At 45.8% G+C, this 27,347-nt stretch overlaps 1 protein-coding gene across 1 annotated transcript in view; it reads right to left on the bottom strand.

The window, feature by feature from the left end:
* AMOT (angiomotin) overlaps positions 1-27,347 on the bottom strand; it is a 240,953-nt gene that overhangs the window by 57,717 nt on the left and 155,889 nt on the right. The window contains exons 8-9 of the mRNA XM_086918416.1: positions 4,168-4,317; positions 1,793-1,983 (exon numbers count right to left, since the gene is read on the bottom strand). Of these exons, the coding sequence (XP_086774542.1) occupies positions 1,793-1,983; positions 4,168-4,317 (341 nt within the window). The remainder of the gene's footprint in view (positions 1-1,792; positions 1,984-4,167; positions 4,318-27,347) is intronic.

The following is a 27,347-nucleotide window of genomic DNA, read 5'->3' as shown; positions in this document are numbered from 1 at the left end:
TAAAAAAAATATATAGTCGGGCAACGCAAACGGAACAGACTTAGGTTAGTGACTCTAAAACCTTTTGGAATATTCAGTGCTGATCTTCAGTGTTGCGCTAGGAAGATTCATTTTTAGTATTTGGTTTTCATTTCAAGCAGTAAACAATTAAGCCTGGAATAAAGAGATCCCTGAAAGGTGAACTAAGTCATACCTTAAAAACGGCCTAAATCCAAAAAGAACTAAAACATTAAAATCTACAATAAAAGTCTATTTTATTTATCGAAAAATAAATGCATTTCAACAAAACGGCATAGGGCAATAGCACTGATGCAACGGTACAACAAAAGAAGACATCCTACTGAGAAAAAATGGGGAAGGAAACAAGCAGGGAAGAGGCAGGGAAAATGGAGAAGCAGCGAAGGGACTACCGATGAGCATACAAGGGCCACCAGGTAACAAATTAAGAGGTCACAGGGAAAGGATGTGAAAAGAGAGGGTGCACATACTTATTCAACCAAAGGGAAACTGATATCAGTCATACAATGTGTTTGGTAAACTTTGTATTGTATTCTATGTTAAAAGACAACAATAAAATAAAACAAAGGGAAAGTGATGCAACACCCGACCTTCATGCTATATGAACACTCCCAATATATTTCATTCATCCACCTTTAAACTGCAAGGCTGCAAGTTAACACGAGAAGACACTAAATAGTAGTATCTCGTACATGGTTCATTAAATATCATCCAGACTCGATAGTGCTTGGCTCATTGACCTAATGAAGAGCAAAATCTAGATGAGGTTTATAAAGAGCATGTCAATCTACACTAAAACGTATTCTATGTAAATGTATTTCCTTACATTTTTATTAGGGAAAACCTGAAAACTTAAACACAAGGAGATGATGGAAAGAGGGCAGAAACTTTTCAGTCACTCACCCCCAGTCACAGATCTGGGTTGAATCTATCATAGTTCTTTACCTCACTTCGCCACCCCTGTTCAGACTCAGTCATATGCAAATCAGTCTTGACCCTGCTCCCTATGGGAACAGCACAGTCCGAACTGCCAAGCCAGGTCTTCCCTGGAACGGTCTAAATGTGTTACAGCACAGATCGTTTTTATGTTCCTAAACAGAAATTATTTCACACATGGAGAAGCGTCTTCCTCTATACCCAATTAAGTATGAGGACGTTTCCTCCCCTTGCCCACCTTGCAAAGGTATTTACTCAGTCCTTTGACAGAGTATACATGTATGCATACATTTCCAGGGAAATTACATGAAAAAATTACTGTGAAGGAAAAAATTCTGAAAATCATTTCTTAAATACTGAACGCAGCCAATGAGACAACAGTTAGGGCTCCGTTTCTTGAGGAAGGTCTCAACATGCCTTTTTAGGCCTTCAGGATCAGGTTTAAGGTGGGCAGGGATCATGGGCTTAAACCACTCCTTTTGGGAGATGCCATCCGTGAAAGAATTCATTTTTTTTTTACTTTGTAAAACAGAATATTATATGAGCAGTGGGGAAGCAAGGTTATAAAAAAAATAATGAGTTAGCACTTTATAAATACTGCACTAAATAAAAAATTGAAATACATGTGAAGTTTTTTTAAAAATTAAAATAGGGGAGGGGGTAACTTTAGTGGGGGACGAAACAGTATTTCATTACAAAGCACTGGTTAATTACAGCCATGTGAAAAAGAACTAAACCAAAGAACAAGTACGGGATTACCACTAAGCAGAGGAACCCACCTGGTTAGCGACCACCTGAGCCCACCTCCCCCATGCACACTGTGCAAAGGTTCATTCACCTCTGTGTCGCCACGGTTGCAGCCGCATCCAGTGCAAACTGTCTCATGACGCTCTCTTCGAGGTACTTCTGCTCCCACTTGGTCATGTCGGCCTCCATAGCCAAGATCTTTTCCTCTTTTTCCCGGAGGAGTTCCATTAATGCCGTTGCATTGTATTCGGAGACGCTGGCCGACTGAGACAAACCCTGGCGCTGTATCAAAGCACAAAGAGGTTAGTGTTTCAGCAGTGAAAGAATCCCAGGTGAAAGCAGAGGTAGTGTATCATTTCCTCCCAATGAGAAGCCCCAGCAGCCAGAGACACAACAAAGGGTCACAGGGCTGGTTGTCTCGAGCCTTACTTCGAATCTGGGGTTTTCGCCACAATCAGTCAACATTTCCACAGGAAATGTAACCGGAGTATATCGAAGGAACGGTACTGAATCTCCTATTGTCTCCAATGCTCAGGTGTACAGAGGCAAATTCAATAGGCGTGCCGCAGGTGGTGGTCACTTAATCCACTTCGCTATAACGCAGTGGCCGCTAAAGTAAGATATATGTGAAAAAAAGACTCTAGGGTACAGGCACCACGAAAAAGCTTAAAAAAACACACAAAAAAAAACAAACTATTATAGTTGGCTTTCATGACTGCAGCAGAAATGGTAGCCTTTGATAGAACTATATTTGTTATGCTGATGCTTTGTGTAAAATTCTAAATATTAGCCTTTTAAGATGTGTACAATGATCAAAATCACACTGAATGCATTGGTCGGACCCTATCCTTTGACAAATGCCTATGCAATGCCCACCCCTGTTCAAAATCATTTCACAGTGACCGCACACCCGCAAGAGCAATTTAATTTTTATTATTTACTGTTTTTAATGCTTTCTACAACCAAAAACTTCAAGTGTACTCTGCAGTGTTATGACCAAACTGTAGACATAGTGGGAACTGCTGGCTAGAGATGTAAAGGAGTAGCGCTCAAGAGAAAAAACATTTCTGATGCTTCGGCTGCTTTATATGAATGGCACGCTTCTGCAGGCACTGAAGTCGGGCAAGCAGATCTAGCGGACCACTTCCTCTTAAACCAACAGACGGAACAGGACTCTATGAGATGGTGCTTGAGCTTCATTTAGCGCCATGTGTGAATCACAGCAGAAGATGTGAAACAAAAGGTCAGAAAAATAGAACTGACTGAACCAAAACCAAAGACCTTTTGACACCTCACACGTTCAGTAAAAGCATACCTCAAAGAAAGTTTTAAAATGGTGTGTTCTGTAGGAAGTTCAGCCAAACTTCCTCCACGTTGTCTTCTATGCTCAAGATGACTAGACAACTGCTTACACAAGTGATTTGGGTCTGATGTACAAAGTAATTTTTTGGTCATGCAAACCAGCAAAGCGCAAAATTACAGGGTTTGCGACAGCAAAACAGAGTCCTTACTAGAGGTGGCAAAAGATTCACAAAGGGGAAGCTGTTCCTGTTGGACAACTTCCCCTTTTTTGAATCTTGTCAGTCGACCTAGACAGGCAAAGCCGGCGGTCCCGTGGATCACTGCCTGCATCCCCCTCCAATGTTGATCCTAAAAGGAAATATTTTTTATTTTAAGCAGCACTGTTTCCTTTAAAGAATATGTTACCTATTTGAGAATCCAAACACGGGACCGGTGATCTACTGTTACTTGCAGGCCACCATCCGTGCTGCAGGTCGCTATTTGTGATCTCCCAGCACACGTGATTGGCTACAAAAGCAGGAATGTTTGGGGGCGGTCACAAATAGAGATCTGCCTAATTAATATTCATTAGGCAGATTGTTTTATGATCCACTGTGACTGGACCTTTTGTGAAGCAATCTATTAGTCAATGGGTCACACTGCAAAGTGCAAAGATAAGACATAAAAAAAAGTCAGTACGAACATCAGACCCTTATTCCATAAACTCTGACTTGGCTTTTTATACCTTCATTCTACATAGAAAAGAAGTTAAGATTGGTGCTAAAATTTCTCAGTGAATCCCAGGGAATGGCTATTTAGAATACAATTTCACAAATAGAATGAACACACAAATAGTAATCGTCTACAATAAAAATCTAATTGTGTATGAATTAATTGAATTGCGCAGATTTCTGGCTGTGATGTTTTATTCATGATACACTTTGGATTTTTCTGCTCTGATCTGTGGGGAGCTGGCAACACACTTCTAAAACATAATGATGAAGTTATGTTTCCATGACAAAAGTGATCTACCAAAGTCATCAAAAGGGTTTCCTTCTTTTACTAAAGATTAAACCACCACAATGCCAGAAAACACCCAGTCCCATCGAGTCTATGCAGCCCATTCTTAAGGGAAGCGAGAAGTTTACTACACAAAAACAAGACCACGTCGGCCCGTTGTCCTACCTGCTGCATCCGTAGGGACTCCAGCTCCCGCTCCAGCCGGGTTCGGAGCTTGTGCTCGAGCTGCTCCCGTTTCTCACATGCCGCCTGCAGCTGCACCAGGGCTTGCTGCATCTTCTCCACCTTCTCCACATACACCTGCTTCTTCTTCAGCTGGTAAGGTTATGGACAATACAAATGAAGAATGTGAGGGTTTTCTGGAATATGAATATGAATGTATGCGAGTACTGAGGAATGTCGAGAAATACAATGTGGATTTCTGCTCTTCCAACAGTAACACAAGCAGCCCATGGCTGATTCAGAAAAAAAAAACTCTGCATGTGTTGACCTAATACCATGTGTACAATGTTTTTTTTTTAAAAAGATGAATAAAACAGAGAGGTATGGTAACATGTTGTAATTTACGCAACTTCAAAAAAAAACAGCCATCACCATAGATAGACCAATGGATAAAGTAGCTGAAGAAAGTAAATGCAGCTTATATCAATCACAATATGAAAGTCTGTCCCTAACAATAATTTCACTGGACATGATTACTAAAAACCCATCACCAGCATGGAGAAGAGGAAGGCTGAAACGACAATGGTCAATGATGAAGTTATACAAGTTTTAGTCCATGTATGAGCCAGCAAAAGTTGCTATACACAAAGGCCAGCAGAGCAGAACGTCTGATCAATGCAGTACATTATATGTCAATTCACTGTCAATACCTTCAAACAAAGGTTTGTGGAGCCAATGTATAACAGGGGGAGACACTAATCAGCTGTCAATGGGCTATCGTCACCAGCAGTCGTCTGTGAACTGACACTAGGGAAATAGATAATCGGGTCTTTGACTTACACCACGCGAAGAGCGGACAATTCCCTGGTTAGAGCAGGCTTCTACTACCTAGCTGAGGGGTCTATTCCTCTTACTGCATTAAGGTCTATGAACAACTGAAGAGTGATTACCTAATAATTAGCAGTACGTGATTTCTGTTTCACAACCACACTGAACCCGGCGCACTACTAAAACAGAAACAGTAACGGGTAAACTTAAAACGTTTATGTACAGCCAAATCACAATTAGTTTTGTATTGCTTACTCAGAAACTGACAATCCACAACTTTCTACACCAAATAGTGTCACAAAAATAGGTAGGTGGAATTTTGTTTTTGCTGGAAAAATGTGCAAAATGTGTTAAATTGCCTCATTATTCAAAATCGTAATGGGTACCTCCCAGAAAAAGAGCCCCCCACTTAGAATCAATCTCCGTTTTTGTCCCAGTAAAGCGCTCAAACAAAATGACCAGCAGAGGAACATTGTACAGCTGGCGTTCAAAGCACTGAGCGATCTGGAAGCTAAAAATAGCCACATCTGTCCCACAAAAAATTCTGAAACGTGCTAGATTTCAAGACAAGTTTTCAATACAGTTGTGATTCCATTGCGCACAAAAGATACGTGTTAGCTTGTATAGCTTCGGAAAAAGGCTCGCCTGGGGCCCATGCCTTCTGGGGAAGTTCAATGAGGTCGCACCACAAGAAAGGCGCTAATGGCCGCAGTGGGCAAACCCCCCCCCCCCCCAGGCCAAGACATGCTGATTGGCTTCGGTGGCACGAGGACTGTTTGCGCACGTGCAGCCAAAGTGCAGCGCGTGACACTGGTCTAACAGCATTCCTTCATTTCCTGCCTAACTCGCGTTAACGCCTTTCTGGCGTGCTCCGAGCAACGGAAAGAGATAAAGGACAAAATATGAGTCTGGGCGAAGCCATCTCATCTTTCAGAACCGTGGCGTAATGAAACGTGAGTATGTGCATGTCCGACTGTACGGTAAACTAATGACAGTGCTAAACGGTCATGGATTGAACGTCGCATATGAATGTGGACACAGCATAAATCGTAATAGAGCCATCAGGCGCTATGGGTTTGCCCCAGCTCGACGAGAACTGAACAGCAGATGCTTATGGAACGTAATCACCCCATAAACCCTACAACGGGACAGTGCGGCAGACAAGTCGCAGCACACGAAGATCACAGGATACTATGCCAGCAATAAATCATTCAAGATGTATAGAGTAATCAACCCGAGGGGCATCCAGGCGCTTCACACAGTGTCCACGGGGTCTCTCTCGTGAGGCGGGGGATAAGGAATTGTGGGCGCTACAACACTAACTGAACACAGTGCGAATGCTCCATTCCTTAAGTACAAATGATGTACTAGTGGTTATAACAAGGCCTCACCTGTCTGGACCTAATCCTACCGCATACAGTCAAGTCAAAGTAACATTAAATTCAGTATTCCTCACTGACCACTACGACAGAAACTTCATTTTATGGCCTCATTGTTTTTTTTTTATATTATTCGTGTTTTTGCAAGAATAGAATTTACGCTTGCCTTACAATATATATCAAAAACTTTCCACCAACTCAGAGGACATGTTGACTTCGGCAACACTGTCAAACTATTCGGATGGTCGCCCTGAAGAGGAGTCTGTATTACCACTACTAGACGTTTTGGACCAAGTAACAGAAAACAGTCTTCGTATATTGGTCGTTCTCGATCGAGCCCTTTCTTGCGTCCAGCCCAAAGTCAGCCCTGCACCGCACGCTCGCGCACGCTGACAGGGCTCGAAAGCTCCGGCGGAAGAATATCTGTGGTGCGGGTGTTCCTGCGGTACATCCCGCCCAGAAGCCACTGTTCACAGAGAGAGAAAATGGGGAAATTGGATGGAAGAATACTTTAAGTAATCCCAGACACAGCGGGTTATTACACTGGCCCGCATTCCAATCACTCATTTCTGGGTCTGGCTTTTAACAGCACAGCTGTCAAACAGACTTATTACTAACAGTCCAGTGGAGCATCTGCGGACCTCTCGTTCCACTGCTCACTCCAGTTCCACTAAGTGAGTTAGCCGCGCAAACAACCCAAACTCTAGCCGTTGCGTGACATCACTGTGCTCCAGAGTAAACAAGCATTGGAAATGCATAGGTCTCACATTAGAAAAGTTGGAGCTATTCGTCTTGTAAATGATTTTTTATTTATTTATGTGTTGATTTTGAAAATAGCAAAATTAATAGCTTTGTCATTTACAATGCCAATAGTTATAACTTTTGCAAATGTGGCACCTATAGCATTTGTACTGTAACATGTTTTGTATTCACGTGACTTAGATGTATTGATATTACAAATAACAATGGCTTTTAATTTTTTTAAATAATTAATACTTAAATAATTGGGTTTGGTTCTTTCCCCAACAGTTCTTCATTTCAGTTTCATACATTTTTTTTCTTCACAAAACACTATTTGCAACTCCATGCATATACCAATCAATGTTTTGGTAGTGGTTAAGTTTTTTAACAACTCTACAGATTGGCATTATTGATTGGCGTCGAAAAATAGGACTATAAACTGCAAGGAGACAAAAAAGGTTTCTGGTAAAATATAGTGAATATAGGTATGCTAAGAACTGAAATGTTGAAATGTATTCTTTCAGAAACGATAAATTCCATCCTAACTAAGAACCGAGGTGTCAAAGTAGATACCTTATCCTTTGAACTTCATAGCAATGCCTTGCCTGCAACCTGCTTTTCGCTTTTCAAAAGAAAGCTTTGAAGTGTCTGTGTTGGGGGGCGGCAGGGTGGGCTATGAATAGGGGAGGGGCCTTTCCCTCCGCCCCTCGCGTCCCTGTTCTACGTGTTATTCGTGGTGTGACCAGGTCGTGAGTTCTACACAAGGAAAAAATAAATTGCAGAGGGGGAGGAGGGGAAAATTGGTGAAAACTATAAAAAATAAAAAAATCTATAAAATAAAATGCAAAAAGACCCGATCTGAGCATTCCAGTAACCTTTTTGTGTACGTACCTTGATGTACCATACGTAGTTTGGGTTGTATGAGCTGGCAAGGCCAAAGATGGACTTTTTTTGCTGTTTTTTTAATTTTATTTGTGTATGAAGTTGCTGTTCTTTTCCTTTCTTGGCCTGTTTGATGTATGTGTGAACTTATACATAGGTCTCCTACAACATCTCATTCACAGCTTGCAGCTATTAAAAAAAAATGCCAGCGAGAAGGATCCTTTGCATCCCCAGAAACCACCCCATTTCGAGAGGCCTAAAAGAACTGCATGTCCAAACTAGTGGTGCGATGGAGTGCGCAAGAGGCTTTGAAGGCGGGTCAGCCGGAAGCTGAGTCACCGTGTCGAGCAGCTTTCGCCAACGTCACAATGCAAATGCAAAGCAGTAGTAAACACTCCGCAGCTGTGTGCGCACACGCGCGTGCAGCGCCGCCGCAAAGGTACAATCACATGTAAACATGTAAACATGGCAGGCTGCTAATGCGTGCTGACCCCAACAAGCTCTCAAAGCCCTGCATGAAGCAGAGCAAGCGCAGGAATAGCAAGGACAGCCAGCCTCAGGAGAGAAACCCGAAGCAACGTGGACACATAACCGCCTGAGCAACGCCACAGAAAAGGCTTTTACCTCACGAGGTTTGAGAACGCCGAGATTTCCTTTAACCCTATAGGTTAAAGCTTCCACAGTACCCCACATTCTCTCAGCTCCTGATAATGAGGGGTTGAACGTGGATATTCGAAATATCTGAGGGCGGTGTGCGGTGTTTCCTATTCATGGTCATGTGTATACCCCACGTTGTAACGTTCACATCCCAAACACGTATTTGGATTAAAGGCCCACTATTAATCCATTGTGGAAGAATAGGTTAGGGAAAACTGGAGAATTGTAGTAAATTAGCTACGTTTTTTCTATATAGTAAATAAATGTCACACTAATACAAATGGGTAAAAAAATAGGCTGACTGGTATGTTGTCCCGTGTATTTAATACCAAGTTAGATCTTTCGAATGTAATTTTGTGGGAAATGCAGGAGTGCCTGCTAGCAAATGCTTGAAAAGTTAGCACTGTGCATGGATAAACAGAATGTGCTTTGCATGTTCATGGTCATTTTTGTTCCAATAAACTTCTCACATGTGCATCAGTGTTTGAATGCATGCAATGTGAGCACAGCACAATATTACCCAGCAGACCCCACTTTACTGAATACCGTGCAACAAATCATTTCGCATGTGATCCATTTTCCCAGGCATAAGTTTCTCCCAGAAAAAAGTATTGTGAAACGTCGCCATGCAGTAACAAGCATCTAGGTTTCTGCAGCTTAGGGGGCGGAGCAAGGAGAGCGACGATGACGGAGAGACGTGAAGCAGCAGGGGCCTTTGAAGTGAAGCTAAGCTTCACTTCAAAGGTGTGGGAGGTGTGAGGAGTTGTAAAAAAAATGCGGCTGAGGCAGAGCGCACGCTGGGGGAAGCTTGTGGGGCAGAGCGGGAAGAGCAGCTGGGGAACAGATGGCTGGCATTTGATGCTGTGCACGCGCATTTTAGGTCAATGCGCTTGCGCATTGACCTAAAAGCGCACTGGCACAGCACCAAATCGCCAATTGGGTAAAGTCTGTTTAAGTGCCTATAGTTTCGCTCTGCTCAATGCGCATGCGCATTGAGAGGCAAGACCTAAAAACTGCTCGTAGCCATCACCTCACACTGGCAAATTTTTCGCGTTCCGTTATCTTAAGTGAGGTGGACTCTCCCAATGTAAATGTGATCCAATACAATTTAATATATAATGAAAAATGTGTTGTAGAATGCACACTATTTGCCATTTTTTCGCAAATTTTCTTGGGGGGTGGTACAGAAGCACCCAACCTCACTGGTAGTGATCAGGCTGGCTCACTCACTCTGCAGCATATGGGGGCTCATCTGACAAAATTTGCCAGGGCTGCTCTGGGTTCACAGTTCGGCCGTGGCTCCAATAAGAACAGTTCAGCCTAAACTGCTCAGCAGCTGAACATTAACCCAAACAGCCGCAGTTTCTATTGTAGCGGAGGTCACCGACTGTTCCTGACAGCTCCCCCGCAAACAGAGGCCTGCAGCAAATCAGCCACAACCTGCACTTGCTACTATTTATTTGCAAGGGCCACTTTGCTTTCATCCACGTGTAAACCGTCCTGGGGTTGTGCTTTAAAATTACTTTAGCAAAGACACACAAATGGGGGTGAGGATGTAGCCTTGCGGCTAGAGCGGTCTACCTCGAAGCTGGAGAACCGCGTTTGAATCTCGGCAATGGCGCTCAACATACTGTGATTCTGGGCAAATCACTTAATCTCCCCGTGCCTAACAAAAATTGAATGTGTCCTTCTGTAATGAAACTGGTGCTCATGTAAAGCGCTCGGATACCCGATTTCTCAGGTCTAGTTTGCGTTATATAAAACTCTTTAAAACAAAATGGATGGAATGCGGAAAAAAATCAAACATTCACCCCCCAGTCAAAAGATGTAGGTTAAATCCATCGTTCTTTTTAGCCACCATGCCACCTCAGTGTATGCCCAGACGTGGGACCCTTGCTCACTTTGCCACTGGATTCAAGCTAGCCTGACAGATGAGGGGTGATACCCTGAAACCTGCCTAAGGAACCTTGTTTCCCGTCCAGGGGGGACCTGGCTTGGCAGTTCGGCTGAACTGTTCCCATGAGGAACAGGGTCAAGACTGATTTGCATATGGCTGGGTCCAAACTGAGGTGGCATATTGAGCACGAGAATGATAGTTTCAACCCAGATCTGTGACTGAGGGAGGAGAGTCTGAAAAGTTTCTGCACTCCATCCATCATTTTATTGTGTTTGTTAAAATTCTCATGTTTTCAAAAATAGATACAAAGTTGGCATTCCTGGACCTCAACATCACAGCAAAACAAGGCACCCTGCGTACTACCACCTACTACAAACCAACGGCAAGGAATTCCCTGCTAGGGTTCGACAGTTTCCACCCCAGATCACTGAGAGAGAACCTCCCTTTCGACCAGTTCCTGCGCTTCAGCAGGAACTGCAGCCAACTAACGGACTACAAAAAGCAATCAGTTACCCTATCACACAAATTGCAAGAGCGCGGCTACACTAGAGCAATCATTGCCAAAACCAGCAAGAGGGCATGCAACCAGAATAGGGAGTCTCTTCTAGAAACAGTGATAAAAGACCCTGAATCATCACCAATGACCTGTGTGACCACATATAACACAGCCTCAAATCAGGTCTCGAGCATTATCCGAAAAAACACTGGAGAGTATTCAATTTAGGGACCAGAGATTGGGAGACCCCACGCTTTGCATTCAAACAAGCAAATAACTTAAAAGACCATTTGGTGTCCAAATGGCCACGAGCTAGTCCCAAACTCACAAACAACACTGTCCTTAACAACTGGGGACTAACAAGAGTCACTGGCCACTACCCGTGTAATAATTGCAGCGGGTGCCACCTTACAAAACATACCAAAACACTGGATCTTGAACCTGGCAAATCGTGGACACAAAGCCAGCAGACAAACTGCAATTCCAGTAAAGTGGTGTACCTCATTACATGCCCTTTCAGCCTCCGCTATGTGGGCATGACAACCCGGAAGGTCAGGACTATAGTGGTCGAACACAGGAGCACCATTAGGCGCAGAAAGAACATCAGCAGACTGACAGATCACTTCTTACAAAATCATCACACCCCCAATGATATGACCTGGACGGTCATTAAGCAGTTTGATGCCAACCCACTTGACAATGACAGGATACTCCTAACTAAAGAAAAAAGATGGATCTATCGGCTATCCACATAGCAACATAGTCTAAACAACTCCATTCCATGGAGTTCTTTGAAACCAAAATAAGAACCCTTATTACTGACACATGAAATGTGGGGCAGTATTTCACCTTGCCTCAACTTTTAATGACACAGACACCATGTGCTCCGATTCCCAATATTTCTCTCCCCGGTGTCACTCCCACTCTTAGTGGAACTCTAAACCTCTGAACGTTCCGATTTTTAAACGTTCCAGATGCCAGCTTTAGTATGCATGGCATCCTTCTGCAGATAACCGCATAGACAGCGCACTGATACCTGAGCAACGCCTGCCTCAATTGCGCTGGCGCCGCCCTAACTGAACCGCGCATGCGCAAACATTGAGACGCTTGCTACCACACCTGCACGGGCGCAGCATAAGCATGACACAGCAAGGGCAGTCTTTCTTCTGTGTCTCCCTAACCGCAGGTGCTCCAAATGAAACCGGGCAATATTTAATGCCGCAGCAGACCTCCAGCCATTCTCCGGAGGTCTGCCTCAGAACAACAGGTTCACCGCCGGTCTCGACCGCAAGTACCGTGAGTAATTAGCGCTTCAGCAACGGCCCGGGTAAGCCATTTTCCTTTGCAGGTTGTTAACTACTCTTGGCCCCTTAATCTTCCAGGGTCAAAACCTCTGCCGGACTACTCCATAGGGCATTTACGTCAAAATGCCAGCGTGAGGATACTTTTTCCTTTGTGTACCTACCACTCATTTGTGTGATGCTTACATCTTCTAGCCCACCACAAATATTTACGCTTATCCCGATAACATTCACTTTAACAATACCACCAATATGGTTACACTTTTTGCCGCATTTTTTATCGTCTACACAGCACTTTATAAATCGGCATTTACATTGTGTTGTGAATTTAAGCCACCATGCTAAGACTCTCCCCTGTATGTTTGTATTGTCATACATGTTGTATGTCCAGTGATGCTCTGTGACGGAATCCCCCTCGTACACATAGAGCACCTTAGAGAGTGCTTCACATTTTCCCATCAATACACTCACTTAATTTAAGATTGTACCTTCACTTATTTAATGGTCCTGAGGAAAGCCATTTTTAAACTTAAAGGCCTGGCTGAAACATGTAGACCACACCTGTATGCCGGAGGCCCTAATAAATACTCCTATCACATCCACCAGCCTTTTTTAACGCTAACGGAGGCCCAGTTATTAAAAATTAATTAACCCTCGGTACTGGGACCACTGTTTAAAGCTTTTAATTTTCACAGTTCCCTCCCCACACTGCACACTCCGCAACATACCTGCTCCGCTGTATCCAGGCGTTAAAGCACACCCGGGACACACTCAGTGTCACTGGGTGGGCCAGATGATGAAGCATGCCACCAACTTCATGAACAAACCTAATGGTTTATACCTCGCCATACAGCTTTGAGTCAAACAAAAACACTTCACAAATAGGTTAGTCCGGATTGATTATACATGAAACAAAACTTCTCATAACAAATTAAGTTATTGTACCAAAATAGATTTGGTTTTATGAAAACTCTGTTGCTGATTATCGGCTGTGTGTCTTAATTCTTTATGTTCAGCGATCAACAACCAAACTAAGGCTCTGTTTAAATGAAGACTGCATCAACTACTCTACTACTGTGTAATACTTTACTCAAAGTTCCCCCTCAGTTGTTCATCCTTGCAAGCTGATGAAATGAGTATCACTCAGTTTTGTAATAAATACACTCAATATTTACAGCGCCATTACGCTCCAGGCTCGCACATACATTTCCGGAAGATGTGGTAATTCTTAACATTTCACACAGGAATTAATCATTGGCCCACGGGATTGGTGAACGCTGGAACCCTCAGTCAACATGGCGTCGCTTTTATAGGATGATGTTGCACCGGGATACTTGTCGCTCGATATTCTTGCGAGCCCTGCCTTTAATGCCAGTTCTGAAAATGGTTCACCAGGGGTAACAGCAGTCGGAAAGAAACTAATAACAAGCATTTGCAATGCAATAGGTCTCGCATTCACACGAGTTTGAGCTATTGGCATTGTAAATGACCATGCCTTTTATTTATGTGTTTATTTTAAAAACCAAAATAACAGGCATTGTTTATTTGCAATGCCAATAGCTTAAACTCTCGCAAATGCGAGACCTATTGCATTGCAAATGATTGTTTTGACTAGCAACTGTCTCCCAGGTCACAAAGAGAAGCAGACACAAATAAATTATAACAGAAAGAAGGTACCATGACCCCGTGGATGGGGGGAGGTGGGACACAAGAGGGGGATTCTGTTTACCAAGCACTGAATAGCTCTTTGCCTCAGCTTTCCATATGTGTAGAAAATTGAAGACAAAACCTTCTTAAATTTCAGTTCTGAAAGACACACTGCACAGTACACACTGTGACAGAGTCCCTAAATAATAATAATTGTAATTACAATAATAATAAAAGAACTTGTATTTTTTCCCCAATTAATATTTGAATAAATACTTCTATTAAAGATTAATTATTAATTCCGTCACTGTCCTCTTCATCACATCTGCGCACATATAGTAGAGATGGGTTTGAGGGAGTAATTCTACCACATGCATTACATCAATAGTATTGGTTTCCAATACATGACGTGTTGTAAAAGAATACAAGGATGTGTAATTTGTGCAGCTGAGTTGTGTTTGTTGAAAGCACAGGCAGCTGACGCTTTCATTCATCCATTGTGCCACAGAGTTAGCGTAATGCTCCCTCCTGGAAGTGGGAAGAGGCGAGGCAGTGCAGAGTTTTAGAAACGCATTACTGAATGCAGCGTGCGCGGAGTGTCCTCTGTGGAACCTGCCCAGCCCTATGGAGAAGAACGGAAGCACCGCAAAACCGCAGCTCCGGATCGGACTCACACATGAGCGGTGATTGGACAATACTGACAATCACTCTTATCACACCGCGGGCTTGGGCAAATCCCCTGACCATCAGCTGTGTGTCACCTCTGGCTGAAACAACGCAGCACAAAATCCACACCGCTGGATTTAAAGCAAAGGCCCAATGCGTCTCTGAGTCATACTTATTATCTCTGTCACCAGTGGGGAGGCGGCTGACAACTTCATGTCCTGAAAATGTGCGGACTGTGTTTCTAAAAAAGGACCTGCCCGGAACCATCAAATCACCCCTGTATGAACAAGCAATGACTGCTCTTTGTTTGGAAAAACCTAAAACGACCTGAAAGTAGGCTGCGCGTACACACTCGCACTTGAACACTGCTCCACTCTTAGTCACCAGGCACACATTCTGAGGCCCCACAATGAAAATGCAACCCTCCTTCGTTTTTGAATAAGCTGAACAGGTTTAAGGGCTTTCACGCCGGTTCTTATCCAGGAATGTCATTAGAAAGAACTTTAAACCTAAGAGGGGTCTTGTTCGTGATTTATCGAGCCAGGCCGTGGCCAGAAGACCAGAACATAAGACACTCTGGCAAGAACCCTGATGACGCCCAAATGAGAATAAACCGCATCACGCCATTGCTGCTTAAACAGTGACAAAGACACTCGTGATATCAATACGGGACCAGCTACGTGTTCCCGAAGACGTTCATGATTAAAGTCAAAGGTGTTTTAGGAAAACGCCAAGAGCATTGAGACAAGGAACAAAGTGCTCAAGGAAGACAGAGGTACCCCGTCAAGCCCTGATGAAAAACCCGGTAAATTGATAGCGGGTTTGGAAACACATCCGCTGTTTCATAGACTCTCATATTATCCACAAAGGGTTATTAGACCAAGAGTGTACCCTAGAGTCGTGTACAGGTTTAATGAAGTTACATCCAGCGAAAAACTGTCCCTTGTGAGATCAGTCCTATATTATACTGAATAAACAATTTAGGACTGATTGGAAAAAAGTACTGGGGTACTATTGTAATGCGTTTTTAATTGCATCTAATCATGTACAATCAATTTGTTATGTATGTTTTTTGTTTACATTATTTGTGTAAAATTGTTCATGAATCACGAATGTATGGTAATGTGTCAAACTTGGACATTTTTGAATGAAATAACTGTTTTAAGTGATATGACAAAAATACTTGATGATAAATACGTCAGCACCTACAAATTAATTTATCAGGGTGCTTAGTCTGCTTAAAATAAAGAGCAGCCTCAACAAAATCGAGACTGAGTTACTGTTTTGTGATTAAAATTAGAAAGAGACCTTTCAAGAGAGGAGTCTGCTGAACTCGGCGATGACAGCAGCCAATAGCATTTCAATGACGGAACAGAATGCTATGCACACTGTCCTTACAAATCACACAAACCAGATCATTTGCTTACATAGTACGTTTACCTCTCTAAGCCAGACTTAAACAAGCCTATGTGGAGCTGGCGCTGGGGTGCCTCAAGCTGCTGCAGCGGACCCGGACGTCTTTAATCCACCTTGTGTCCCAGCGAGGGTGCAGCACACGTCAGGAAGAGCTGACGCTGCTTTTCTAGCACTTGTTTGACCTGTCCCTTCACCTCATCCCCACAATAACCACCTGGGTGGCAGGAACACTGATGAAGGGCACCCGGCGCGGGTCAGCCATCTCGGTTTGCAGCCTCCAGACTTTGCTATAATGCTCGCATTGTTTTACAGTAGCTGAAATGACAAGGGAAAGTGAAAGCGCGGTATGCATGCGTTGTAGGCACGCTGTGAGCGTGCACATCAGCTGTCCGGCACCAAGCTCAAAGACGCACCGTGAAAGTGCACATTGGCTGTCCGCGCTGGGTAATGGTGATGCGACACGATTGAGAAGCCTAGCCACGAACTGGGACTTGGTAGGGGATGACTGCTGCACCATCATGCCAAAAAGCTATAGACAAGTGTAAGGCAGAGGCGGCTGTGAGTGTGCTGTGGAGATTGTGGAGCTGCCGGCTGCCAACAGAGCAACAACTGAGGTAAGGGCACAACCAGCGCAAGGACAGGGTTTTTAAAAGCGGCTATACGGAATACTTCTAGCGAGCTAGACCGTGCAGGGTATGTTTGCTTGCAATTAATGAAAGATTTTAGAAAAAAAAACGCAAGACTGTTTTTTGCTACTGCAAGTTAATGTAACGCTGTCATACGCGTTATGTGCACGTGTATGGTGCCAGCAGGAGTTGTAATAACGCCGGAGCCGTACGCGTGCACAGCTCATGGCTTGCAGTACGCGCATGCACAGGTCCTGTCCCGTTCCGACTTCAAGTCGGCAACAATAGATCTCGCCGATAGCGAGCAGCGCTTTGTGCTGCATCGCTAGGCGATACTTAAAAACTCACTTCAGATGTCTCAGGAGAGCACAAGTCACAATAAAAGAGGTATAGTCTATTGTGGGGAGGTGTGTGGAAGCAAGAACTTACAGTAGAGCATTTCAAGCAAAATATGACCCTCCTACACCCCTCACCTTCTACCTGCGGGCTGACATTGTTTCACTTACTCCACCACCACTCGTGATAAAGAGCAGTCCTAACAATTACAAACAAGCATTGGCATAGCCAATAGGTCTCGCTTTCTGGACCTTAAAAGTATTTAGTTATTCAGCACAATATCCTTTGTGCAACAACATTAATCGTTTCATGGCTAAACAGGTATAAGGTCCCCATTGCGAGACCTATTGGCTATGCCAAAGCTTGTTCCTGAAAGGAACAGTTTGTTTCAGGACTGGAGTGATAGCCAAGCATGGTAGGAAAAGCAGAAAGGCAGCCTGCTACACGGGGTTACAGCAATGATTAGGGTAGCAGGCCAGGTACATTGGGGCCCAGGAGTGTGAGGGGCTCACAACACCTTAATTATTTGGGGTAGAATTATTTGGTTTCGTGAGACATATTTGCTTTTATAATGCTCACATTTAGTGCACAATTTGAGCTACAGAACAGTGCCTATAAAATAACCTCATAATCCCAGCCTCTTGCACTCAGCCTTACCAGTCCCACTCTCTCAAGTCCTGGTATAAAGTTTAAGAGGGGGTCCAACTATAAAACATTTTCTTTTGTGGGATTCAGTGCAAAAAAGTTGAAAAACCTGTGGTATAAGTGGATAAGTGAGTGAATAACCAATTTCTGACACCATTCTCACCTAGCTGATATTTCACGTCAGCACCCAGCAATATCCTGCTGCTATCACTCAGAGACAGGTTTGGTTTTCCATGTTTTGAGAAGTTGCACTAACCTAGTAAGACATGTTTTTTTTAAACAAACTCACTACTTATACTATAGACAGGCACACAGATGCCAAACTCTCTGTCCTGTCATACTAACCGATCATAACACAGCTAACGTTGCTGCCAGGTCATCAATTTACACGATGATCACCAGCGACCGTATAACATGTGCGTAAAGTATCCAGTGACATGAACTAACTGGAACAGACCCTCCGACAGCACAACATACAATTATTTGACTACGCCTAATCTGGCCACCACTGCATCACCTGAAACGCCTATTAAAACCGCCATAGAGTAGTGTTTACAAAAGCTAAAGACACAAGAAAAGACAGATATGTAAAGGGCACGCATTGTGACGTCATGTCGGATGTTCAACAAGCACGATGATGTCATGAGATATGCAAGGTCGTTCCGGCTCCAAAGTATGTCCATCAGTTACGTAAGATGCAGTATTCTATAAAGGCAAAGAGAAGAGATCACTCACCTGTGGTTGAACCGAGGCGTAGAAGGAAAATCTCTCAGTGATAAAATACTTAACACCACAATAAAATTTTAAATGGTCTAAATCTCCAAAGCGCTGCCGCTAGCCCTTCGCAGCGCTCCTAGCGGCAGCCAGTCACGCAAAATGGCTTCTAGTGGCAGCCGCTGACGTTTTACCGCTGACCGGGTGGTGTTAGTACGCAAGCACTTCTGGTTTAGCTGACACTGTCATAGACCATTACTGTGTAAACTAAACATCTGTTGGGGAACGGTTGATGATTTTTGTTGCGTTATTCGTACAGTCTCTACAGTATAGCTCCAAATTAATTGTACTTTGATAGTGGGTACAGGGCATGTGTTTTCGTACACTTTCTGCTTCCATTATTTTTTTTTTTTATTAGGCAGAAAGATGAAACGGCATCAAATGCTAAACACGTAAAGAACCACTTCCTATGTGCATGGGTGCCTATTTTTATCTCAAAAACGTAATAATTGTTCACACTTTCTTAAACAAGCATTGGCCGGGCGGCCATAAAAGTAACACGGCCGCGCAGCCGTAAAAGTGATGGCAGGGACTCGCTAGGCCAGCCAAACCTTGTGGTAGCACTTTTTAAAGCCCCTACTAAATGTCTCGCAGAGCAGCACATGCGCTGGCTCAGCGAGACCTAAAAAGTGCAGTCCACCTTACTGGCATTCAACTGCTTGTTAAATTGCAACCTAACACGTCCTTACACAGAGGGACAAAATAACGGACAAACCGACCACAGCTGCTTCCGCCGGTCAAAGAGAGCGGGGCTGCAGACACACCAGGGTCAGATATTATGTGGGACGAAGGAGAGAGAGAATGCCCTCCCCCCCCTTACCTCAGAGTACCAACACTACAATCTCCCATATTCAACTCTAAATATAATTGGAGCACCAAACTGAAAGGGGCTTTTTTTTCCCAGGTGTCCCGGAACAATCCAAGGATCGAAGGTTCGCCGAGAGCATGGTGCTTTTAACTATTAAGCGCCAAACATTTCACCATTTCACCTTGTAGGCAAAGAGTCCACCTGCACATAGAAATCAGGAAATTAACCATGTCTGGGAAACAGGAAACAGAAAACCATCAGTGCGCAAAAGGAGTCTTGCAAACATCCCGCAGCAGAGTTAGGTGCACTGTTGTGCGTTCTCATATCATGTTCAATCACTCACACCCGCCTGCAAAGCACCTGCACCCTGAATCCAGCCCCTACAGACAGCAAGGCCGGCCTACACTCTGGTCAAAGGATGACTCCTTTAAGCCGCTATTGCCAGCACACATTCATGGTGGCGGGGACAGCAGACTGAATGCCTAGAGGTACTGCACATCTGGCTCATCGGCAGTGGTGTCACGCGAAAGCAAGGGGCCCCTTGCAGAAAGTGACAAGGGTCCCCGGAGTCTCCCATATATCAAAGTGCTTAATGAGTAAAAAAAAAACTAATACATAAGTGGAAGGGCTCTCGTCAGGAGGCCACTGCATCTTGAACCACACATTGCCTGTACCATGTTGCCAATGACAGTAACAACACAACTACTAACCGTCACACACCTGCAAGTGTGATCATTTGGACTATTTCAGGCCCCAAAAGCTATAAGAATTGCTTGGGCGGCAATAATTAACTGTTGTTGTGGACATCTTTAAATTAGCCAGATAACGCCACATTGTGACAGACTGTCACATGCACCAGTGTTAACAATTAAGTGCCAGTGCCAGCACCGGAAACCATTGGCCCAAATTAGGCACTAGACTTGGGCTGACTGGGGCCCTTTTATGGCTCTTGGCCCCCTGAAGGGTTGCCACCACCCCCTTTGCCGCAGGGACCTGCATCACGCCCCTGGTTACTGGGCAGATTTTTATGTACTTCAGAAAAAAACATTTAGTCTGTCACCTATGGGTTACTGAAAATGTACAGAGCAGCACCCCAACCCGCAGTCACAAATAATAAGATAAAATGGTTCGTGTTAAGTTTCACTTAAGAAACGGAATGGTGATTTTTACAAAAGACAACTGTCGCATTTGAAAGATGCAGAACGGGTGTAACCTAAGCCATGAGCCAGTATTTCCGTTTCTGCTGTCTTACAGTGCATATGCTTTGGCTGGGCGGGATCACGTGACACACCCTAGGTGTCTGGCTCTTTTAGTTAGGAAGAGAGCGATCAAAGCAGACAATGGCTCTATGTGAACAGCGAGAGTGCAGGCGCGCTTGAGTGGCGTGACAGGTTCCGGGTCACGTCCGAGCCCACGAGGAGGAGGAACCCGCCGAGTAAGAGGCATCCTTCACACTGCTACCGCATTCCCTCTGTGGTCGACGGAACCCTACGAGGCTGTATGCCGCGCCAAACACACAGTTCCGGTGCAGTACGGCACTCCACTTTACGAGAATGGCTCAACCAGTGCAGCCTCGAGAAGGCCGTTTCGAGGCGCTCAATGTGAACGAGAAGGGTTATATTCCTTCATGTAGTAAATGAAGTAAGAGGAGAAAACACTTTGCAAAAAAAGCTGCCCAGAATGACACAATGTAGCGTGTAATGTCCTGGGGCGCGAGGTAGCGGTCCAGTCTACCCGCGCCCCACACGCAAGTTAGCGCTGACGCATGACGTCCGCGCCGGCTGGTATAAATAAAGGAGGCGTGGCTGACGGGCGGCAGTCGGAGCCACGAGGGAACGAATAACCGTGTCCCGAGTGTTATTTAGCTGGCGGCGCCGCGAATACACGCGCTAGCGCCTTTCAAGGCCGTTACACTGGCGACGAGGCTGTTAAAGGACCCATGCTGTGCACTTCACACCCCTCTACCTCCTGAGGTTCCACACTGCGTGTCCTGCTGATTGGGGCCGATGCATCTCACACTGCCAGTGAGATTGCCTGAAGGATATCTTTAATCCCACAGTGTCTGTGAGATTAGGTTCCCCTGAGACCTCTGCCCTTGCCCAAAGGGAGGAAAATCGTGTCATTGGGGCCCAGCAACACCCAAGAGCTGCTCCACACCCCAGTGCCATGTGTGCCTGCATCTGAGCACAGACCAGAGTGACTGATTAAGCTGTTGGTGAGGTGAGAAGGAAGACCGGCCACAGGGGAACACCCCAGCATTTGTCCTCCTGACTCCTGGACAGACCACAAACAGCGCGCCGCGAAGGTGAGCTGTGCACGTGCTGCGCAGAGGGTTTACGTACGTGTCAAAATGGCGTCCATTCCAGCTTTGAACCGTTCATAGTGGACGGAGCCCCGTCATCTTTAGCCCCACGATGGAGAGACTGGACAGATCGACTCCAGATCTACTTTGAAGGGGCGGACACGAGCCGAGAGCGACGCAGAGCTCTGCTTCTCCATCTCGGAGGTAAAGACATCCATCGGATCTGCAAAATGTTAGTAGAAGCCACGCCAAAAACATATCACACTCTCCTTACTGCATTGAACGCTCATTTTGAACCGATGACGAACAAGGACTATGAGAGGTTCATCTTCTGCCAGGCCAAGCAGGAAGCCGAAGAGTCATTGGATGCTTTCCATGGACGATTGAAGGAGTTGGCCAGCACGTATGGCTTTAGGGATGAACAAGAGGAAATCCGGGGGCAGATCATCCAAGGCTGTTACTCCTCTAAGCTCCGAGTCACCAACCTTGAAGAAGACGGCAAGCCACTTGCAGATATCCTCACCCTGGGCCGTTTCAAAGAGCCTCGCAGGACAGAGCCTCCCACATGGAAGCGGCCCTGCACTGACCCGTCAAGACAGAACAAGTCAACTCGGTGGAAAAAGTGAACGTGATAAAGCCCAAAGCACGCCAAAACGTGGGGAAGAAACAGCAAGACAAAAGGAAAGAGTGTGGATGTTGCGAATGCCAGCCCCACTTCATGCAGGACTGTCCGGCGAGAGGAAAGAAATGCAGCGCATGTGGGTAGATGAACCACTTTGCCGCGGTGTGCAGGTCGGCGAAAGCCAAGAAGGAAGCTGCACAAGCTGTGCTGGAAGAATGGGACAGTGAGGACATGGACGACGACACGGGTGACTTCCCGGTCCATTATGTATTTGCGATCGACCAGCTGCAAAGGAATAAGCGGCGCCTCCCGAATTGCCGCATCAAGATCCACCAGCAGGAAGTGAGAGCCACCATCGACACAGGGGCATCCATTGAGCTAATGGCCGCGAATGTGTACAACCAGCTAAGCACCAGGCCTCCCCTCCGCGAAGCAAGAATCAGAGTATTCACGTATGGCCAGAAGACACCTATCCCCCTGATAGGGTGTTTCAAGACTGAACTGCAGCATCAAGGCTTGAAAGTACCCACCACTGTGTACGTCACGAAAGAGGGCAGTGGCATGCTAATAAGTGGGCAATCAGCAGAAGAATTGAAGCTCATATCGTTTTCTATGGCCGTGCTGGAAGAAGAACTGGACACTATCATGGAAGAATTTGGTGAAGTGTTCAAAGGCATCGGATGCCTGAAAGGGAAGGAAGTCTCCCTCCATATAGACCCGTCAGTCCAGCCAGTGGCGCTGAGGCACAGGCGCATTGCATTCCACCTGAGAAAGAAAGTTGAAGAAGAGCTGGAGGCGCTGGAGAAACAAGGCATCATCGAGAAGGTCAGCGGGCCCACCCCGTGGGTATCCCCGATTGTGGTAGCCTGGAAGCCGAAACAGCCGGGACCAGTCTGCATCTGCGTGGACATGCGCCTCCCAAATGCAGCGGTAAAGAGGGAACGTCATCTAACCCCAACCATAGACGACATTCTGGGAGAATTGAATGGCGCAAGATGGTTCTCAAAGATGGATCTTCGCTCCGGTTATTATCAGCTACCACTTCACCCAGACTCTCGATATAGAACCACTTTCTCCACGCACGTCGGCCTCAGAAGATACCGGGGTCTCAATTTCGGAATCTTAAGTGCCGCAGAGGTATTTCAAAATACAATCCGAGAAGTCCTCAGCTGACTCCCAGGAGTCCTAAACGTGAGCGATGACTTGCTAATCTATGCATCTTCAATAGAAGAACAGCATCAGAGGCTGAGAGGAGTCCTCCAAAGAATCAAGTAGTCCGGCCTAACCCTACACCGGGAGAAGTGCCAGTTCTTACAGAACAAGATCAGTTTTTTGGGGTACACCTTCTCCGATCAAGGCATAGCGCCGGACCCCGACAAGGTGAGAGATGTCCAAGAAGCCCCGGCCCCATCCAACATTCCAGAAATAAGGAGCTTCCTGGGCATGGTGAACTTCTACGGACGTTTCGTCCCCTACCTCTCAAACCTCACCAAGCCCCTCAGGGAACTGACAAAGTCCACCACCACATGGCAATGGGGCCCGGAGCAAGAACAGGCGTTCAAAGCCACAAAGGTAGCGCTGTCGGCGGACACAACTCTGTCCTATTTTGACCCCACCAAGCCCACCAATGTGGCTGTGGATGCCAGACCCTATGGGCTTGGAGCAGTGCTAACTCAGCTTCAGGGCAATGGAGAATGGGCGCCCATCGCCTACGCCAGCCGCTCCCTAACGGACACTGAGCAAAGGTACTCGCAGATAGAGCGGGAGATCATCGCCATCCATTGGGCCTACCACCATTTTCACGTCTATGTATATGGCCATTCCTTCACAGTATCTACGGACCACAACCTCTCATACCCCTGTTCCAGGGTTCAGTGTCAAAACCACCACCGAGGACTGAGAAGTGGATACTTCAATTGCAAGGATATGATTACCGAGTAGAATACAAACCGGGATCGACGAATCCGGCGGATTATCTCTCAAGACACCCTAGAGCGGCCACAAAAGCTGAGAAGAGGCGGAAGATACCGAGAAATATGTCCGACTGGTGACAGAAAGATCACGGCCTCTACCCAGGAGTCTGGCAACCATTGTGGAAGCAACCCGGAGTGACGAGTGACTACAATTAGCAGCAGATGCTGTCCAGTCCAATGATTGGCGCCCCATCCAAGCCACACTGAGCAGGCGTACGCCACAAGCCAGAGCGACTCTCGAGTCCATTATGAGGGTTAAAGAAGACCTGTCCCTCGACAGTCAAGGATGCCTTTTACGAGGACCGAGATTAGTCAGGCCCGCCAGCCTAACCCAACAGACTGTGGAGTTGGCGCATCGGGGACGCCAAGGCATGGTAAAGACCAAGAGCCGGCTAAGAGCCAAGGTGTGGTTCCCGGGAATGGTTGCGATGGTAGAACAGACAGTCCGAACCTGCACCTGGTGTCAAGCTGCAGGACAGCCAGATCGCCCTCACCCGGTTATCATAGAGGAAAACCCTTAAAGACCGTGGGAGTGTGTGAGTGCAGATTTCCGGCACCTTCCTGATGGACGCTATGCCCTAGTAGTCATTGACGACTTCACAAAGTATCCGGAGGTGGAGATCGTCGGAAGCCAGACAGCCATGGAAGTCATAACCAAATTTCGAAGTTGTTGGTATCTTCGAAGTGGTCAGGACGGACAATGGTCCCCTCTTTCAAGGGCAGGAGTTCGTGGACTACATGAAAGGCTGGGGGATCCACCATCGGAAAGTAACCCCACGCTGGCCCCAAGCCAATGGGGAAGTGGAGAGATTCATGCGCAAGCTCAACAAAGCAATACGCATTGCGCATGCGGATGGATCACCAATGGAGAGGGCCATCTACAGTTTCCTGAGAGAGTACCGGCTGACCCCACACCTCACGACCGAAGCAGCACCAGGGCTGGCAACCATGGGCCGTGTGGTGAAAGACACCATCCCGAATCACCCTACTTGGGCCCCTGCCCGGATTGACGCGGAGAGGACCTTGGCCAACCGGACCCACTCTAACGACCAAGCCAGCAGCAGGCGAGGTGCCAAAGAATCTGAGATTCAAGCACGAGACCAGGTGTATGTCAAGGATCGAAATCCAGGGAGCAAGTTCCGACTCCTGTTCGAGCACCGACCGTGGACAGTCCTTCGCCGAACCAGCAACATGGTGACAGCTCAGAGGGGAACCGAGACCGTCACTCGTAACATTTCATTCTTCAAGAAGGGACACCCAGGGAGGCCCCCTCACCCAAGACAGGACCCTTCAAGAGGTAGTCCGAGTAAACTTAGAGAGGATGGCGAGGCGGAGCTGCCGGAACAGTACCCATCGGAAGAAGAGAGCCCGATGGACCAAGACACTCAACCACTGCCGACAACCCCAGGGAGGAGCCTGCCGAGCTCTCTGGCACCAGTTGGGGAAAAAGGCACCCCCACAAGAATGGCACCACTGGTGTCCCCGTCCAGAGGTGGACAGTCCAGGTATGGGTTGCGAAAGAATCCAGCACCATCATCCCAACTGGCTGACTTTCTGGTGTGATGATTCGAGAACTGGGACTGGCAGAATGGTAACAGATCCATCGTCTCATTCCACAATGTTTTAATATGTTTGTTGTTTTAATAAAGGTTAGAAGGAATGTAATGTCCTGGGGCGCGAGGTAGCGGTCCAGTCTACCTGCACCCCAGACGCAAGTGAGCGCTGACGCATGACGTCACGTGCCGGTTGGTATAAATAAAGGAGGCGTGGCCGACTGGCGGCAGTCGGAGCCACGAGGGAACTAATAACCGTGTCCAGAGTGTTATTTAGCCGGTGGCGCCGCGCATACACGCGCTAGCGCCTTTCAAGGCCATTAGATAGGGGAGTTGCTCTGCAGCTGCCCTGTCACCAAAGCTCCTTTTGAAATTTATAGGCTAGAAGGAGTGCCCAAGATGGCAAATTACTTCTGCCAAAGACATAGGGCCTTGCAATTGACTGAACTAAAAGCACCTTAACTATTAACAGCTTACACCCTCAGGGTTACAGCGCAGCTGGGGAGATGAGGGAGTCGGTACAGCGCACATCTGGATGGCACACTTTTCATCTTCTTCTTGTTGTCCATTCCTCCACTGGGCGAAGAGGCAGAAAAGGAGGAAGGAGAAGTGAGATACATAAGGGCGCAGATTAGGAACATCTGGTGTCCTTGCACAGAGCATCAGGGAAGAGGTGGGGATCTCGAGTCTTCATTAGCGTTTAGTGGACAGGATACTTCGCCACAAATGTGATGGATATTCCACCAACCCAATACTTAATTTAAGCCGGTGCTTTCTGATAGGGACCACTGGCACTCGTTTTTTGAGGCAGGCACTCGTTTTTCTCATCAGACTTTGAGCAAGAGTGAAAAACACAAAAGGAGGAAAGGGGAATGAAGAGAAAGAGTGAAAGAACAAACGAGGGGAGAAAGATTACAAGAACCTGCAAGAGTGAAATAAAGTGGAAGACAGTGTCTAGAGGCGGAAGAAAGACTCAAGTGGAGTTGAGACTACCCAGTCTTCGTATTTGGCAATCCCAATGTTAGCAAGCGCCGTCTAAGAAAAACTTTAGACACTGATGCTAACTATTTTACAAATTAAAAATTGCATCCACCACATTACAAGTTATTGAATATATTGCACTTGCAATAACTACAAAAATGGATCTTAGAATTTTTTGATAGCAATATCAGTTGGCAGAGGAATATTGTTAGGAGTAATTAGTTTAGGAACAGGAATCTTCTACCATCCCTCCCTATAGCCACAGTGTTGTATGAGCACGGTGAACTGGCTACAATGGCCCCGCAGAGGCATTCAGGGCTAATGAATTTAATTAAAAAAATAAAATAAATCCCCAGATTGATTTTGCTGGAAAATTGGGATTTGGAGGTGGAAACAAGGGATGTTTGATACATCAAGAGGGGAAATCCATAAATTTTGTATAAATTATTGAAATCAGCTCCTATTTTCCTGAATTAGGAATTGGTACATAGTATCACACAAAAGAATTAATAGGAGGATGGACGGTGTCAATGTCTGTGATATTGTGCAAGAAAATGTTATTGTAGCATTCCTTAGACAAATCGATTTCACAAAGGCTCCAAAAAAAGTACAGAAAATCTTGCAAAATTTTTTGACGCTCCATTAAATGCAAG

Source organism: Lissotriton vulgaris, chromosome 4_1 (genome assembly GCF_964263255.1).
Source record: "Lissotriton vulgaris chromosome 4_1, aLisVul1.2, whole genome shotgun sequence".
Taxonomy (NCBI): domain Eukaryota; kingdom Metazoa; phylum Chordata; class Amphibia; order Caudata; family Salamandridae; genus Lissotriton; species Lissotriton vulgaris.
The sequence above is the reverse complement of the archived record's forward strand: the minus strand, read 5'-3'. Positions and strand labels throughout refer to the sequence as shown.